Raw genomic sequence first — 18132 nt, 5'->3', positions numbered from 1 at the left:
TCCTTCCTAGACACACCTAACAAATTCCATGCCATCTAAACCTTTTGCAATAAGGAGGTGGCAATTAATATATGGGAAGTTGAAGTTACCCATAACAATAGCCCTGTAATTTTTACACCATTCCAAAATCTGTCTCCTGATCTGTTCCTCAGTGTCCCTGTACTAGAGCGGGGGTGGGGGGGTGCTGTTATGGAATACTCCCAATAGAGTGATTGTTCTCTTCCCATTTCTGATTTCCACCTATACTGACTCAATAGACAATCCTTCCACAAAGTCCTTCCTTTCTAGCAGTGGTACTATCCCTGATTAGTGACTTCCCTGTCACTTTTTCCTCTTGCCCTGTCCCTTTTGAAACATCTAAACCCCTGAACATTCAGCAGCCATTCCTGTCGTTGTGACAATCAAGTCCATAATAGCCACCTCATAGTTCCATGTATTGATTCATGCTCTGTTCATCACCCTTGTTCCTGTTGCTTCTTGTATTAAAATAGACACACTTCATCCATACATTCATTACCTGATGACAGATTCTGAACAATGCCTGCAGCTGCTGTGTGAAAAATAATATCAGTTCCATCATTGAGATAATGAAGATTGTTGCGACAGTCAAAGCCTCTATATCCAAAAACATGTTCCAATACAAATTCCTGAAATCAAAAAACAGTCACTTAATATGAATTGAGGTAATTTAAAAGGTGCATATTTTGTTATGTAAACACTGTAACCAGGAAGTTTGGGACTGTAGTTGCCCAAATACTTGGGTACAAAACCTTTCTTTTCAACTGCTGTATTTGTTCTTCCAGATTACTTCGCTACTTACACAGAAAAACTCACATCTATATTTAAAAAATAAGAAAATGCCAGAAACACGCAACAGGCAGCATCTGTGGAAAGAAAGACTAATTTCTGTCCTATTTCTGTATTTGTTGACTCATTAGGAACAGTAATCCTAAGGTTCCTGCTTTTAAGTCACTTTCGCAACTCCTGAAAGTTGGCTTGTTAGACCTCATTACTACTACATATTGCTGGAATGAAAGAACATCACAATAGTTGGTTCTTTACTTCCTCTTTTCAAGATCTTCTGCATTATTGCTCCTGGAAGTTAAATAATTTAATTAAAATTCTCTTACTCACCTTCAATCCTATAGTAATGAAAGCTAATGTGTGATTTGCCTCTTAACTGCTTCCTGCAACTGTGTTAACTTTCAGGATTTTCTTACAAGAAATCTCAAATCCCCCTGCAAATTGTCAACTATTTTCTAACTATTTAAACAAATTTGCTTTTCCATACATTCTACCAACTGAGATAATTTACATTTACTCAAGGTAGTTTCCAGAAGGCAAATGCCTTGCATGCACTACAGATTTGATCTGTATGAGAAGTTATGCAAGGTGAACTTTTCACTGTATAGTCATAGTCATACTTCATTGATCCCGGGGGAAATTGGTTTTCATTACAGTTGCACCGCAAATAATTAAATAGTAATAAAACCATAAATAGTTAAATAGTGTTACGTACCCCATAACTGGGTTGCCAAACCAGCAGAAATGGAACACTCGTTGGAGTCTGGGTTACTAGGTACTAATAAAGTTTTATTAAAGAAACAAGTAATACAGTACTCTAATGGTAAGGATATAAATGTAACAGGTTAGCAATGATAATACACCTATACACAGAACTAGGGTAATAGGAATCAAGCAAGCTCTATCGCAGTCTAGGGGTAAAATGATCAGTCTCACAGTGACGCAGAGTTCATTTCAGCGAACCCGGCACCCAGGCAAGGGCGGACACACACACCCGGTTCCTACCGATCGTACCTTTACACCCTGTGAGCCTATGGTCGGTTCTTGCGAACCGGACCTCCAAACTCCCACCACTTGTGGGAGCACACCACTCTTTCCAGGGTCTAGTTGTCTCATGGTCTCATGGTGTCCCGTGCCTTAGCAAACCTGCTCTTTTTATCCCCCTGCTGGGGTATCAACTGTCCATCAAACTTCAAATAGTTCAGGTTCAAAGCAACCGGTCTGTCAATATTCTGAATTGTGTTTCTTTTCCATTAATCCCTCTCTCCTCTCTTATTAGCATTTTGAATATTTCTCCCTTGTCTCTTTTATCTCTCTCATTGGCATCCATCGTCCGATAGCTTGGTTTGGCGTCACAATAGTAACATGTAAATTATGCCAGGAAATAAGTCCAAGACCAGCCTATTGGCTCAGGGTGTCTGACCCTCCAAGGGAGGAGTTGTAAAGTTTAATGGCCACAGGCAGGAATGACCTCCTATGACGCTCTGTGTTGCACCTCGGTGGAATGAGTCTCTGGCTGAACGTACTCCTATGCCCACCCAGTACATTATGTAGTGGATGGGAGACATTGTCCAAGATGGCATGCAACTTGGACAGCATCCTCTTTTCAGACACCACCGTCAGAGAGTCCAGTTCAATCCCACAACATCACTGGCCTTACGAATGAGTTTGTTGATTCTGTTGGTGTCTGCTACCTTCAGCACATGTATCTTGATACATGTGACAATAATAAACTAATACTTAAGGATTAGGACCAGCAGAGGTATTTGAATATATTTGATATCCTCCTGGCCTTTAATCTCCTTCATGACCTACCTGTCTGGCTTTGGATCAGCTGCAAAATCTTCATGCCAGCTTCTGATCATCTTCATGAAGCACACCCTAATCGCCAATTAAATCCATTGTGGCCTCCTATCTCTACTTCCACTAACGCCTATCAATTTTTCCTTGTTCATCAGGTACAGCTTACTGATCCAGGCTTTCTTACAAGCAGGTGACTGGGAAAGAGAACTTCATATAAATTATGCTATTAAATTCTGCAGGATATCCCTACAGTTCTGTCACCAAATGGCTCAACTTTCCCCAGTTTGGCTGTTTGTTATTAGTCAGGTAGAATGGGGAACAAACTAGGTCCTTAGCTATTAACAATTCTTTTTAATTTATTTTAATGATGTTCATGAATAAGTATACTGAAATCTGAATAAATTATCGTGTACTAGTTATTGTGAACTGAATACCCACCAATTTAAAATTTCAAATATAACTGGTACGCTTGCTTTTGGAAATGCAAAAATAACAAAGTCTTACTCTAAGTGTATATAGCTCTGGTGAAACTATTCTTGGAATACCTTTGTAGTTCAAGAAATGTCCAGGGAATGTCTACATCCAATGAATGATCTATTCGGCTTGGAGTTTTTTCAGTATAGCTTCACAAGGTTAATTCTTTTGATTAGAGATTTGATATAAGGAACAACAAAGAAATATAAATTCATTGTTGGTTGAAAGACTGAGAGGAGATCCCATTGATGCAAACAAAATTAATTATGAGATTGACAGATCAGACACTACACCCTATGAAAAGTTTGGAATCTGTTGTCATTGGTAAAGGCTAAAGCTGGGTGTGCAGGCCAGGCTAAAATGAGATTCAAGAGAATGTAAATCTTTGGAATTTTCCTTCATTAAGGCTGAAGGACATTCTATTGTTGAGCATATCAAAGAATCAGAACAAAGTTGAGTAAAAAGGGAAGTGAGGAATATGAAGAATGTCAACTTAAAGAACAACCACAATAATATTGAGTAGTAGAACAGGTTCAAGAGACCTCTTGGTCTATTCCTGAAATTTTTCATGCTTTAATAAAATAATAAAGAACATGTTAGGAGCCATTCCAGGCCCACTTAAAAATGAAGTGTCAAGTAAAACAAACATGCCTTCATCTATGTATGACAAGTTATGTCACATGCAACGGGCTGAGCAAATCAATCGCACAACTGATTGATCAAGTTTACATACTGCTACATCCAGTCACAACTGGTAGCAAATGTAACACACAAAAAATGCTGGAGGAACTCAGCAGACCAAGCAGCATCTATGGAAAAGGGTACAGTCGACTTTTCGGGCCAAGGATTCCTACTGAAGGGTCTCAGCCCGAAACATTGACTGTACTCTTTTCCATTGATGCTGCCTAGCCTGCTGAGTTCCTCCAGCATTTTGTGTGTGTTACAGGTTTCCCCCGCCATCCGAAGGTAGAGCGTTCCTCTGAAACGGTTCGTAAACCAGAACGTCATAAAGCGAAGAAGCAATTACCATGTATTTATATGGGACAATTTTGTGAGCGTTCGCAGACCCAAAAATAACCTACCAAATCATGCCAAATAACACATAAAACCTAAAATAACAGTAACATATAGTAAAAGCAGGAATGATATGATAAATACACAGCTTATATAAAGTAGAAATACTTTTCCACAATCATTGCCTGAACAGTTCTCTGTAGCGAAAATCTCACGCAAGTGCTCTTGGCAGAAATACACACAAGCGCCGTCGGCAGAAAATCTCACGCAAGCACTCTCCAGTAACCTTTAAACTGTGAAGCTGCCAAATCATACCAAATAACACGTAAAAATACACAGCCGATATAAAGTAGAAATAATGTATGTACAGTGTAGTATCACTTACTGGAATTGGGAATGCGCGGAGCACACTGATGGTGGTGTGTTAGACTGAGTCGTCGGAGTTTGGGTGGTGCAGTAGCCCCCACTCTCTGGGCCGCCGACCGATACCGATCCATGAAGCATGCAGCGGTAGCCAGGAGGCACACAGCACATCTTTAAGAAAAAAGCCGAAATAAACATGCTAATTAATTAGGTGCCGATTGCATCGCCTCTGATCTGGGCCGACAATTACATGTCGGGCGGCACTTAATTAATTAGCATGTTTATTTCGGCTTTTTTCTTAAAGATGTGCTGTGTGTCTCCCGGCTACTGCTGCACGGCCTGGGTGTTGGGACCACTGGGGTGATGGGACACTGGGGTGCAATATCATCGTCTGTTTCCATTAGACCAGGCAGCTCATCTTCACCTATGACTGCCTGCCTCGATGTCGAAGGTCGAGCCTCGCGCATTTTTCTATCATACAGTTCTTTTTAAGCATTCAAACCACCCTGCAAATATCCCCTGAACCGACGTAACCTTTCAAAATTAAAGTCGTACTTTATCATTACTCATTCGGTTTCGATTGTTATCCTTTCCTCTTCCAATTGCATCAGCTCTTCATCTATCAGTTCTTGGTCATGGGATGCCAAAACCTCTTCAACATCATCTTCGTCAACTTCCACAAGCCAAACTCACTTAGTTCTTACTTGGTTCACCACGATTGAAACGCTTAATTATGTCTAGTTTTACGCTAAGTGTAACACCCTTACGAGCTCTTTCAGGCTCTTCTGATACCTTAGAACTCATCTTGCAAACGGCTGCTGACAGGCACGTGATTAAGCAATGCCGGCAAGAATGCCGTTCCGAATCCGGGAGAGAGCGGCTGCTCAGGGTGCGCGCTGCCTTTTATCGCGTGATTTTTTTCGCGCACTGATTTTTTCACGTGCTGCCTTCCTTCGTAACAGTGAAAACACCTTCTGTTAGCGAAAACAGGATACTAATATAGGTCTTTCGTAACAGTGAGGTTTCGTAAAGCTAATGTTCGAAAAGTGGGGGACACCTGTACTTGGATTTCCCACATCTGCAGATTTTCTCTTGTTTGTGGTAGCAAATGTAAACTACTAAAAGTAGGAGGCGCACATCTTCACTGTTCCAATATGTAGGTGGTAAAGGTTTGCAATTCTTTTCCACCAGAAGTGCTTTCTCTTGAGGCCTTCGGATTTACACAAAGCACCTACAACCAATATGATCCAATTTTCACAATATTGAAAAATGGCTGAGAGGATCAACAATTAGAGTGGAGTCTGACTAAGTCTCAAATGATGTGCTAAAGACTTGCACTCAGCTATAAAACTGGCTTGCAAAGTGGAAAATTGCTTTTGTACATTTTGAACAGAAAAAGCTGGTTAAATTGAATCTGGGTAAATACTCTGCTATAAATCATCAAAGCAATAGAAAATGTCAAGAAAAAATTATGCATGAACGATCTGATATCAATAAACAATGTTAGAATGACTACCCTCGACATCAAAGCATTTGAGTAAGAGTGACATTGGGGTCCTTAATGAAAGTGGTCATACTGAACACACTGAAAGACTTCTGTAGTTATTAGAAGTAAAAAAAAAGATGTTTGCCAAAAATTCTGAAAATTGAAACTATTGAGATAATAAAGGACTCAGTTTAGCAAGACCAAAGTGACATACACGTTCACTTAGCAATGTAATAAGAAACATTTGAATGCCCAGAGTACAAGGCAATAACAATCTCAATTTTATTGCTGTCTGCAGAATCTGTCAGCAATAAAACATCAGCATTATTGTTGCCAGATTCTTCACCATCTCCATTGACTAGAAATTTAACAGGAGCAGCTACATAAATTATGTGACTGCAAATGTAGGTCAGAAGCAGACTATTTGTGGTAGGTTACCCCATTTTGGGCTCTACAATTTAAAAAGTACTATTGAAGAAGCATTTGGAAACTGTTTTGTAGAAGGTGCATGCCTCATCAGAATGCAGCTAAGCCTCTCATAATTTTATATCTTCATTTTATGGTTAGATATTCACAAATACACTGAACAGACAACTGATACAGTATAACAGATTACAAAACTCAAATTAATTTGCCACCTGATTAAAAAGGAAGTTCTGTGTTATCAATGCCCCCCACCATTGTAAATATGCAAACTGCTGGGTGATACACAAAAATAATGTTTTAAAATAGTTTGCCACTTCTAAAATCATGTATCTGAGCTTAAGCAAAGGAAACTGGGTTAATATCATGTGCATTTTTAGCAATTCAGAATGATCAATGATTGTTCATAGGTCAAAAGACACTAAAAATTCTCTACCATACATATCCCTACTACTATTGAATTTCAAGATTTCAAAGCTAATGCACTGATGTTTAATTACTTACAAACTGTTGATACATTAAAATTCACCAAACCTTTTAATTGAAATGGTGCAGGATATAATCTTACCTCCACTACTTTCTTCTTCCTGGTAATATTGTTCTTTTGTAGTTTGTCTGGTTGTGGAGCAGCTCTGCTGACAGTTGGTCTGCAATTAAATGAACAGAAATCTTAAGTGTTTAACTGAGAAATAAACAAATTGTATTTGCAAAATGCCACAGAATACTATCTGGAAAATCTCAACAATTTGCAGTAATACTCTAACCCTCTACTTAAATAGCTGTAGGACTTATTTGAGACAAATATTAGGCAATGGTGCTAGAGTTATACAGGCAGAAGGAAATCCACAAAAATGATTTTGTTATTGCTAGCCCACAATTTTCTGACATAAAATATACAGAAACTGTCTAATTATAGCTGCCACATATTGATGCAGTTATAAAGAAGGCAAGACAGCTGTTATATTTCACTAGTTTGAGAAGAATTGGTTTGTCAACTAAAACACTTGAAAGCTACAAATGTACCATGGAGAACATTCTGACTGGCTGTGTCACTGTCTGTATGGGGGTGGGGGGGGGGCTACTGCACAAGATCAAAATAAGTTGCAAAAACTTGTAAAATTGGTCAGCTCTATCATGGATACCAGCCTCTGTAGTATTCAAGACATCTTCAAAGAGCGGTGCCTCAGGAAGGCAGCGTCTGTCATTAAGGATCCCCACCACCCAGGACGTGCCCTCTTCACATTGTTACTATCGGGAAGAGGTACAGAAACCTGAAGGCACACACTCAGCGATTCAAGAACAGCTTTTTCCCCTCTGCCTTCCGTTTTCTAAATGGACATTGAACCCATGAACACTACCTCACTACTTTTTTATTTCTGTTATTTTGCATTACTTATTTTAACTTAACATTTAATAGACATATACATACTTACTGTAACTCAGTATTTATCATGTATTTCTTTGCATTGTAGCCGTAGAGTTAACAAATTTCATGACATATGCCAGTGATATTAAATCTGATTCTGATTTAATAGGAATAACAATCATCCTGTATACTGCATTTTCCCATCTACAATTGGTGGGAGTGTTTTGATTTTTGGCAGTTTTATGAAAACTTTGAGAAAAATTCTTATGACTGAAGAGTGTAGTGCACCTTAATGGGTCAACTATCTGTGCAAAGTGAGTAAATGGCACTAGGCTTGCTACTACATGGTTGGAGGGAGATATGGTAGTTATTGGTACTGTGTGGAAGGGACAGCAAAAGACAAAGTGTGGTTGTAGGATGATGGAGCTAATATTTATGGGGTCTCTGAACTGCACTATTTAACAAAGACTTAGTTATTTTCTAAATTATAATTAGCACTCACTTCTGGACTAATTTTCCTGGCAATGCAAATGAGGAGAAACTTAAAATATAATTTCAACCAATCTGGCTGTTATTGCACTTTATTCTATTCCAATAAATTCTCAAAGAAACAGTATAAAATTCAATTCCTAGGCTCCCATTTTTCTTTTAACTGCAGCTCAAAGTGAAGGATGGAGATCTGCAGTTCATTTAATAAGTCTTGAAATCATCCCATAAATTCCAATCTTGACTAAAATCTTACAGCTCTTATATGGATGCTTGCAGATTTACACTACCTTCCAAACAGAGAGTCTCGAGTTTTTAAGTTACTTACTCCTCTCCATGTAGGTGCTGCTCCTTTGAATCATAACCCTATTGTCATGCATTGTTATTAAATCACTTAAACCAGTATATTTTGCAAAATACACTAGCAGCACTCTTCAGCTGTATTGCAATACATGGTTTAATCTGTGAACACCTTAGTGAATGGATTAACACTTCTAAATACAAATTGTGAGATGAATAGATCTGAGCCAGCGAATGAAGGGAGAAACTAAAATAAATACAATAATATTTGATAGGGTGTCCTTCATTTCAAGAGTGGGTATTGAGGGCCCAATATGGGCACATTGTTATTTTAATGTTTATCCACAAGTATCTTTCCCTGCCAACCTATTTGACTACATCTAAATTAGCTTTTGTCAAACCACTTATTTTCCTGCAACTAGAATGGCAATTAAAACACGAGAAAATCTGCAGATGCTGAAAATCCGAAGCAACATACACAAGAAGCTGCAGGAACTCAGCAGACCGTGCAACATCAATGGAGAAGAGTAAACAGTCGACGTTTTGGGCTGACACCCTTCATTAGCACTGGAAAGGAAGGGGAAAAGTCAGAATAAGAAGGTGGGGGAGGGGAGGAAGTAGTACAAGGCAGCAGGTGACAGATGAAACCGGGGGGGGGGGGGCGGGGGGGAGCAGGCGAAATAAAGAGCTGGGAAGTTGATTAGTGAAAGAGATAAAGGACTGGAAAAGGGGGAGAAGCACCAGAGGGAGGTGATGGGCAGGAAAGGTGAGAGGGGGAAATAGGAATGAGGAATGGGGAATGGTGAAGGGGGAACAGCAATTACCGGAAGTTCGAGAAGTTGATGTTCATGCCATCAGGTTGGAGGCTACCCAGATGGAATATAAGATGTTGCTCCTCCAACTTGAGTGCGCCTTCATAGCGACAGTAGAGAAGGCCATGGATGAACATGTCAGAATGGGCATGGGAAGCAGACTTGAAATGGGTGGCCTCTGGGTGATCCTGCTTTTTGTGGCGGACAGAGCATAGGTGCTGGGCGAAGCGGACTGAGAAAGGATCTCAGAAAGAATGTGCTGGCATTGGAGATAGTCCAGAAGAGGTTCATGACAATGATCCCAGGAATGAAAGGGTTAACATTTGAGGAACGTTTGAAAGTTCTGGGCCTGTACATGCTGGAATTCAGAAGAATGAAGGGATTCTCATTAAAACCTATAGAATATTGAAAAGTCTAGATAGAGTGGAAATGGGGAGCATGTGGGAGAGTCTTGGACCGGGGGCACAGCTTCGGAATACAAGAATGTCCCTTTAGAACAAATGAGGAGGCATTGCTTTAGCAGAGGGTAGTGAATCTGTGGAAATCATTGCCATGGACAGCTGTGGAGACCAAGACACTTGGGTGTATTTTGAAGCAGAGGCTGATAAGTACTAGATAGGTAAGGATGTCAAATGTTATGGGGAGAAGGCAGGAGAATAAGTTAAGAGGGAAAATAAATCAGCCAAGAATGAATGGCAGAATAGATTCACTAGGCCAAATGGTCTAATTGGGCTCCTAAGTCTTATGGTCACACGTTCTTAATAAGTTAAAAACAATATTTGTTTCCTTTTGTAGATGTATTATATCAACCTTATGAATTGATTTAATTTCATTGTTGTTAGTTTTATTTTGTAGTGAAACCCAAAGAAAATCTGGCCCCTCTCACTCTGACCCCATATCAACATTTCTATAACTGACTAGAATGGTGATTTTGTGAGCCCAATCTTACAAGCAACATTCAAAAAGCTATCATATTATTTCAAATGTCAAGAAGAGGCTAGCCAATAGGAATATAAAGAAAGATGTGCTATTAATAAGGATTGTACCTTTTAGGGTATAATCTACTTGGATGTTTTCTAACAACTTCTTGCCTGGGAATTAAAATATCCTCTAATATCTTATAAACCATTACTTCATTCAACTTCAGCCTCAAATTTAAAGTCTAGTTCTTGTTAATGATTCAATAATCGATGGAAATAATATCTTCTAGTTGTTCTGTCAAATAGAGCACTTATTTGTTCCTTAGTTACCTATTTCTTCAAAAGGTCATTTCAACATTACCATCAAATATAACTCAGCAATGAAACTAGAGTGCTGAAACTACTCAGCAGATTTCAGTTTTCCAGCATTTGAAGTTTTTAATGTTGCTTTCTACCCATAACTCAATTATTGCTAACAATGATTAAATAAGTGTTATATTTAACAAGTTCAACTTTCCATCCTCATTCAAGATCAATATAAAATAAATATGGAGTCTCTCAATTATGTAAAAAATAACCTCAGAAACAAGTTTTTGTTACACAAGAAAAAAAACTATTGAAAAATTGCAAACCATGTAGTGAATTACCTGGATCCCCTTGTCAGCAGCAAGTAAAGCCAAGAAAAAATGTCAATTAGGAAAATTTTATAATAGATATAAATTCATGCACAAACACTTTCATTAGTTTCAGTAGACATTCCTATGTGGCACAAACCCATGCTTCTCAATCATGCCAGCAAAAAAAAAACCCAAAAATCAGAATGCACCAATCTACAAATTCAGAAAACCCATACCCTTCCATCACTGGGAAAATTCTGTACTAAGCTCCTATAGAACAGACAGGGAAAAAAAGGAAGCTTTGTCAATCAATGCTTCCCAAGTATTCTGCATTTAGTACATCCTCTGCATTAGGTACTCACCAATACTTACTTTAACTGGATTTTCTGCAACGAATAAATTGAACAAAACCAAGAAATACAAACTTCTCATTGGTCGCATAAACTAAAATAAGGTGCTAGCCAATGCATTTGTTTCTCTTTCACATCAATTGAATTAATGCCAACAACGGAATACAAGGCCAAATGATATTCCATCACTATTTTAGTGCTAGCAACCAAAAACTAATTTCTTCCCTTCAAATAATATTTCTTCTGAAAACATTCAAAACAATATCACCAGATTTTGTTATCATAAACACTTTTAATTGATTAAAAATTCCTTTAAAGTTGTTTCTTCAAAATTACTTACTGTGAGAAATATTTCCTAGTTTCAGATTCGATATTTCACTCAATGAAATGATGTTTAGATATTTTATTAGAGTTTGTATGGAGCTTTTTTTAATGCTAGGTTGTTATAAATAACCAGCTTAATTTTTAAACAAATCTAATTGGTGTTATAGAGCTGTAACTAAATGATTGAACATGATGAGTTAATAAAGTATATGATAGATTTCAATATAAAGTATCCTGCACTAAAATGTCTTTAAATACCTTTTTGCCTTAGACATGCTGTTTCTGTAGCCCTGTATAAACATTTTTTCTGAAAATTTACAGAAAAATTCAGTATTTAGACAATCCTATCATTGAACAGATTGATAGACAATAGTACTTAAGCCTTCTTCCTCATTAACCTTATGAAAGAGGAGTCTGATCTGAGTTTTAATTGATTACCAATATACATGACAATGAGTGAAATGCAGAGAAATCTTGAACAATTACTGAATGATACTGTTAAAGTGATCTGCTGCTAACATGCTTGAGAAGGGACTCCATCTTCGTATATAGTTTCATGCAAAAATTCTTTATTTACCCAAGACTTGTGGTGGGATAATGTTATTAATATCCAGCATAAGCACCTCATATTCCTCATTTCTCTTGACTTCTCAATTTCCTTTGTGATATATGACTTAAATTAAATGTTGCATGATTCACATCTTTATAGACCTATCATTAACAGTTCAACTTCCAAATCCTTGAAGTCACTTTCACTACCAGTCACTCTTAGCGTGAATCAGATGGTTGATGACTTACTCTCCTTAACTGTGCGGAGTTCTAAATCTTACTTGCAATTCATCAAGTAGGATACTTAAGTTCTGCAGTCTACCTCCTATCTAACAATGACATTATCTGTGCTTTCTATTTGACAAAGAGCACAATGTTTCAATGCATTAATTTCAATTTTTAAAAAATTATTTAATGTTCACAACCACCGTTCTCTTTTAGATTTCAATCAGTCTATATCGCATGCCATTTTTTGTTCCTCCATCTCTAAGCTCTTGCTTATCTTTCCCAGTTCACTTAAATTTAGTAGCAGAGCTCTCAACTCTTACAGTTTACTCTTTGCAACTCCCTTTCCAAATCTGCCTCATTTTTGGGGCAACATCACTGTCAACATCTAATGTAATTAGTCATCCAACGAATTATCATCTTTCTTGGCTAGGCATTCATTTATCTCGCCCTTGATTGTGATAAGCTTTGAACCTTCTTACCTGAAAAGCTACAAGTGTAAACTGCCCTTGGGATTGAGAGCAAGTTTATTAACTATGCTAATTCTAATTCAGATTGAAGTATAGTGAAAATTGTTCAGCCCCCATTTTCGTCACCAGTGATCACTCCTAGTCGAGTATGATTCTTCTCCTGGTGATTGATGTGGTTACTTGTGGGTCTTGAGATGACTGAAGAGGCTGATCCGTGATCCACCAGTCCTATTGCAGTGTTGGCAGGTGTACGACGTCATTGGGGTGGTGGTGGATGTAGCTGGTTGGACCTTTCCCAGTCTCTCCCTACATTGAAGCCGCTTAGTCTAAATGGCACAGTGGTGGTATTCTTCAATCTGTGCAGTTCCCTCATAGACAGTCCTTCTCCAGCTTCCTAATTTCTCCCATCCATTCAGGTTGGTGTGGCACTTCCTCAGGTAGTCTTGATATTGTCCTTGAACCACTATTTCCTGCCCTCCAAGAGTGCGCTTTGCATCCCTGAGTTGGCTGAACAGGAGTTGTTTAGGGATGTGAGGATCAGGCATATGGATAGTGTGGCTGACCTATCGCAATTTCTGTTGAGTCACAATTGTGGCTATGGAGTTAATGTCAGCTTCCTCCAGATGCTGGAGTTAGTACGCCTGTTCTTCCAGCTAACTCTCAAGAATCTTTTGGAGACATCTTTGATGGTACGTTTCTAGGGATTTTATTTGCCTGCTGTATGTTGTCCATGACTCCATTCCATATAGCAAGGAAAGGGCATTAGCGGAAGTTAGAGAAGTCAATGTCCATGCCATCAGGTTGGAGGCTACCCAGACGGAATATAAGGTGTTGTTCCTCCAACCTGAGTGTGGCTTCCCACCTCCCCCTTGTACCCCATCTGTTATTTATTTATATACACACATTCTTTCTCTCTCTCTCCTTTTTCTCCCTCTGACTATACCCCTTGCCCATCCTCTGGGATTCCCCCCCGCCTTCCTTCTCCCTGGGCCTCCTGTCCCATGATTCTCTCATATCCCTTTTGCCAATCACCTGTCCAGCGCTTGGCTCCATCCCTCCCCCTCCTGTCTTCTCCTGTCATTTTGGATCTCCCCCTCCCCCTCCCACTTCCAAATCTCTTACTAGCTCTTCCTTCAGTTAGTCCTGACGAAGGGTCTCAGCCCGAAACGTCGACTGTACCTCTTCCTAGAGATGCTGCCTCACCTGCTGCGTTCACCAGCAACTTTGATGTGTTGCTCTCTCTGTAATTAGTAGCATTCACCTTTCCATTAATCTTGACCAGATTTCCAGTCCCTGCTGCTGAAAAGAATCCTCAGAGCATGATGCTACCTCCACCATACTTTTCAGTAGGGATGGTGTTACCTGACTGATGCGCTATATTAGATTTACGCCACATGTACTGCTAAAAAAAAAATCATTGTCCATAAAGACTTCATAAAGTGTCATTTAGAAGGTACTATAAAGATATGGAAGAAGGTCTTGTGGTCAGATGAGACTAAAGTGGAACTTTTTTTTTACCTCCACATTAAGCAGTACATGTAGCATAGTTTTATATGTTTTACATTTTTTCCTGTTTTTTTTGGCTCTACTATGAAAAAAGGAGCACGTGACTAAAAAAAATAAAAATTCTCAGTTAAATTGATCAAAATCCCTGGTTGTAATACTCATTTATGTGAACAACAGGTTGGGGGCTGTATACTTTTTCAAGGTATTGTAAAATATTGTTGTGATGAACTAATATTTGCTTAGGCCTTGGATTTTATTGCATGAGTAGCAGTTTGAACGTAACACAAAAAATGAATACAGTAAAGAATTCTGTATCACTTAGCTTTCCAAATTAGCAAAGAAAAACTGTTAAATAAAAGGCCAGCCTTACTGTACACTCTGCACAACACAAAATGTCCTAAAAGATCAATACTGTCTAATAATTTGATACATATTGATACCAAAATTTCATTCCTTTAAATATTTGTATTGCACAATAAAACACTTTTTAAACTTTATTAAATATACTTATATAAAATTTGTACATGTAATACTTACTTGACAATTCCCTGCCTCCAAAGGAAAGCAAGTTAAAATACAATAGTGTTAAGTGTTTCTTATCAGCTGTTCAAGATAATAAAATAATTGTGCACTGGTAGATTACTTTGTAATAAATTCACATTCATATAGTACTGAATAGTTAAGGAAGATATTTTACATCATTTGATTTACGATGTTCACTTTTGTATCACCACATTCAAGCAGATAAGTAAGGCACTTTAAGTCATGTTGGCTAGAACTGGCAGATCTCAAATCTACTCTTACAGGTAGCAGATATCAACATTTTGAACAATGTGCATCAAAGCCATTGGTGTGTTTGATGGAATTATTAAGCTTGTTAGTACATAACTACTAAATTTAACATGTAAAATATAATTTTCATGAGATTAAGATTTTTTGGTGAAATGTGAAAATTAAAAAAATGCAGAAATCTTACACTTAGAAACAGCCCCTTCAGTTGTTTTATTGTTTATTAGAAAAGTTATACATATTATTACAAATGTTATATCCAGGTAGTGTACTATATGGAATACAACAAATTAAAAAGCTTCATGAACATCCCACTGTAATGTATAAAATGTGGTCAACAGGTTAATTTAAATGATTGAAGAGCAGCTGAAGGAGCATTGCATGGCTAATACCAACTGTAGAAAACTAACCAAAAGGAGTTTGTCCTTTGTTGCATCCACTAAATTCATCATGTTGCACTAGAAGAACTTTGAACACTTCTGAAATTCGGTCATTTTAAAGGTACACTAATACGTTAATAATCAAGTCAGGGAACATTAGTGGGCAGGGAAAATTTGTTTATTTATCGTTTCAGGATAATGACCTTCCATTGGAGCATGTTTGATGAAAGACCATTGAACTGAAATATTATTTGTATTTTCCCTCTGTACATGGTGTCTGAACAATTGAATATTTTAGCATTTTATATTTTATTTCAAATTTCCAGCATTTGAGATATGTTAATTTCACATAACACTATGGATTTAGTGCACAAAAGAGGACAAATTCTTATCACTATGAATTTTGCTAATATCTAGTGTTCTACAGCATGCCATAAGATTATTAACTACTGCTTTACTATACATTACTATAAATATATACCATTCAAAACAGTACAAAATAATTACATCAGTAGGGTACATAGGTTTTTTTTGAGGGATTTATTTCAAGATTTAAAAAAACTGCAAAAGAATTCTCACATCACAGCAAAAGAATTGGTTAGTAACTGACCTTAACATTTTCTCACTAAAAATACTGTCAGTTCATATAGGCAATAAAAAAAGAACAAAAATTGATTACCCACTAATTACTAGCTTAAGTCTATTTCATTTTATCCAATGTGTGGGATTAATTAAATCATTCCAAGGATCTATGATAGTCTACAAATATTAGATAAAACAAAGGACAATCCATACATCTTTTATAGAATAACACTTTCTCCAAATTCTTATCTCATTTCCTGTAAACATTGTTACCTCAGGGCGTGGCATAGCATGCATGATCTACTCAGTTGCCCATAACACCATTTCACAAATATAGGCAAAGATGTTACTCATGTCATAGTATTCATTTCTGAAGCAATTTGGGTAAGGGTTATTTGATGTTTACAGAGGCACTCTTTGACCAGTAATTAATAAAGTGAAATCAGAGATTTTAGCTGTTTTTATATATTAGATATATTTTACCATTAAATACAATTTCCCTCCAAATATAACTGGGAATGATATAGACTTTTTGTTAGCTAATTCAGGAGACAGATTTTCTGAGCTTAATAGTGGAATTATTTGCATATGTACCTTTCTATAAGCTTGCCAATAAAAATGTTGTCATCAGTTTGCAGGAGTCAGAAAATTTTAGGAGACGATATCAAGTTTGTCTTCTTGTTATAGATTTCTATTTTTGTGTTGTTCTACAAGATGTATTCCAATACTTACTTCCATCTCCTTAGTTAATACAATTAATATCCAACTACCCTCTCTGAAAATGGTTGCGTAGATCTCTCCTCAATTTGTCATAGGCTCAGCTATGTTCATATATTCCTGTTATTTCACCCTTTGTAATTTCTAATTCTGATTCTCTGCATAAAAATGCTTCACTAATGTGAAAATCTCTGTCATATTTCCACTCTTTTTTTTTCTTCTCCTTTGAGAAGAAATTAAATAAATAAAATTGCACTTTCTGCATCTTGTAATTTAGGAAGATGCATACATTTTAAATGGCACAAGAAATGATAAATAGAGATCTCAGTGTAAAGTTGCATTTGTAAGTAGGTTATATGTCACATAGGTGGTGACATATAACTTAACATTTTAGTTTGCAGTTGATCTAATTCTAGAAGAGTAGGCACCAGATCAAAAGAGATATAGAATCTGCTTAAAGAATTGAACATATGATAATGTCTAAAGCACAGCTATGAAATTTTAACTTTTGGAAGTTAAAGTGTTCTGATAGATTCTCAATGACCTGAAACATTAAATCTCTCTCTTTCCATAGATGTTGTCAAGTGTTTCCAAGTTTCTTTTTCTTATAACTTTTGTAGTACTGTCTCACAAATATTCCAAATGCAAGGCAAAGTATTCTCACTGGAACACTGATGGAAAGATGATAGATAAAGAAGTTGAGATGGACAGTGTGTTTTTATTGGTTGAAACTGCCTGGATGCCATCAAGCTTTGCACTTGCTCCAGGCATGAGGATCTTTTTTTTGTCAGGAAGTTCAGCAGTAGCCTACTGAGACTTTAGACTTTGTGCACTTCATTGTAAACAAGATGGAATGATAACTTAGGAAGTATTGTAAATTGATAGAGGAGCCACTGACAAAACTATTCTATGCAATACATCTTAATTGTCAAAGTAGGTGCTGACTACTGGTATATTTCATTACTTTACTGCCAAATTATGCTCATAAATTGACTTCCTTTCTCTAAAATTTGGTCAGTTGCCTTCTTTTGGTTCCTACTTCTCTTGCTAAATGTTACAAATTTTTAAATTCTTTAACTTCTTCAGTGTTATCATTTCAGAGGATTTGTCTTGGGCCCAGCATGTGTATAATTACGAAGAAGGCATGTCAGCACCTCTACTTCCTTAGGATTTGTGAAGATTCAGCAATGACATGTTAAACTTTGATAAAGTTCTACAGATGTGTGGTGGAGAATATATTGACTGATTGCATCTTGGCCTGGTATAGAAACACCAATGCCCTTGAATGGAAAATCCTAAAAAAAGTCGTGAATGTAGTCAGTCCATCATGGGTAAAGCTCTCCACAGCATTAAGCACATCTACATGGAGTGC

General features: G+C 37.4%; 1 protein-coding gene across 4 annotated transcripts in view; it reads right to left on the bottom strand.

The window, feature by feature from the left end:
- Window positions 1–18132, bottom strand: part of LOC140201322 (echinoderm microtubule-associated protein-like 6) — a 378640-nt gene that overhangs the window by 55655 nt on the left and 304853 nt on the right. For 3 of the 4 annotated variants that reach the window (XM_072265207.1, XM_072265209.1, XM_072265208.1), the window contains exons 28-29: window positions 6936–7014; window positions 518–647 (exon numbers count right to left, since the gene is read on the bottom strand). In XM_072265207.1, coding sequence (XP_072121308.1) covers window positions 518–647; window positions 6936–7014 — 209 coding nt within the window. Of the gene's footprint in view, window positions 1–517; window positions 648–6935; window positions 7015–10898; window positions 10908–14829; window positions 14845–18132 lie in introns of all 4 variants that reach the window. The other variant, XM_072265210.1, reaches the window with a different exon arrangement.

This window comes from Mobula birostris, chromosome 8, assembly GCF_030028105.1.
Source record: "Mobula birostris isolate sMobBir1 chromosome 8, sMobBir1.hap1, whole genome shotgun sequence".
Lineage (NCBI taxonomy): Eukaryota > Metazoa > Chordata > Chondrichthyes > Myliobatiformes > Myliobatidae > Mobula > Mobula birostris.
This window is presented reverse-complemented; position numbering and strand designations above follow the sequence as displayed.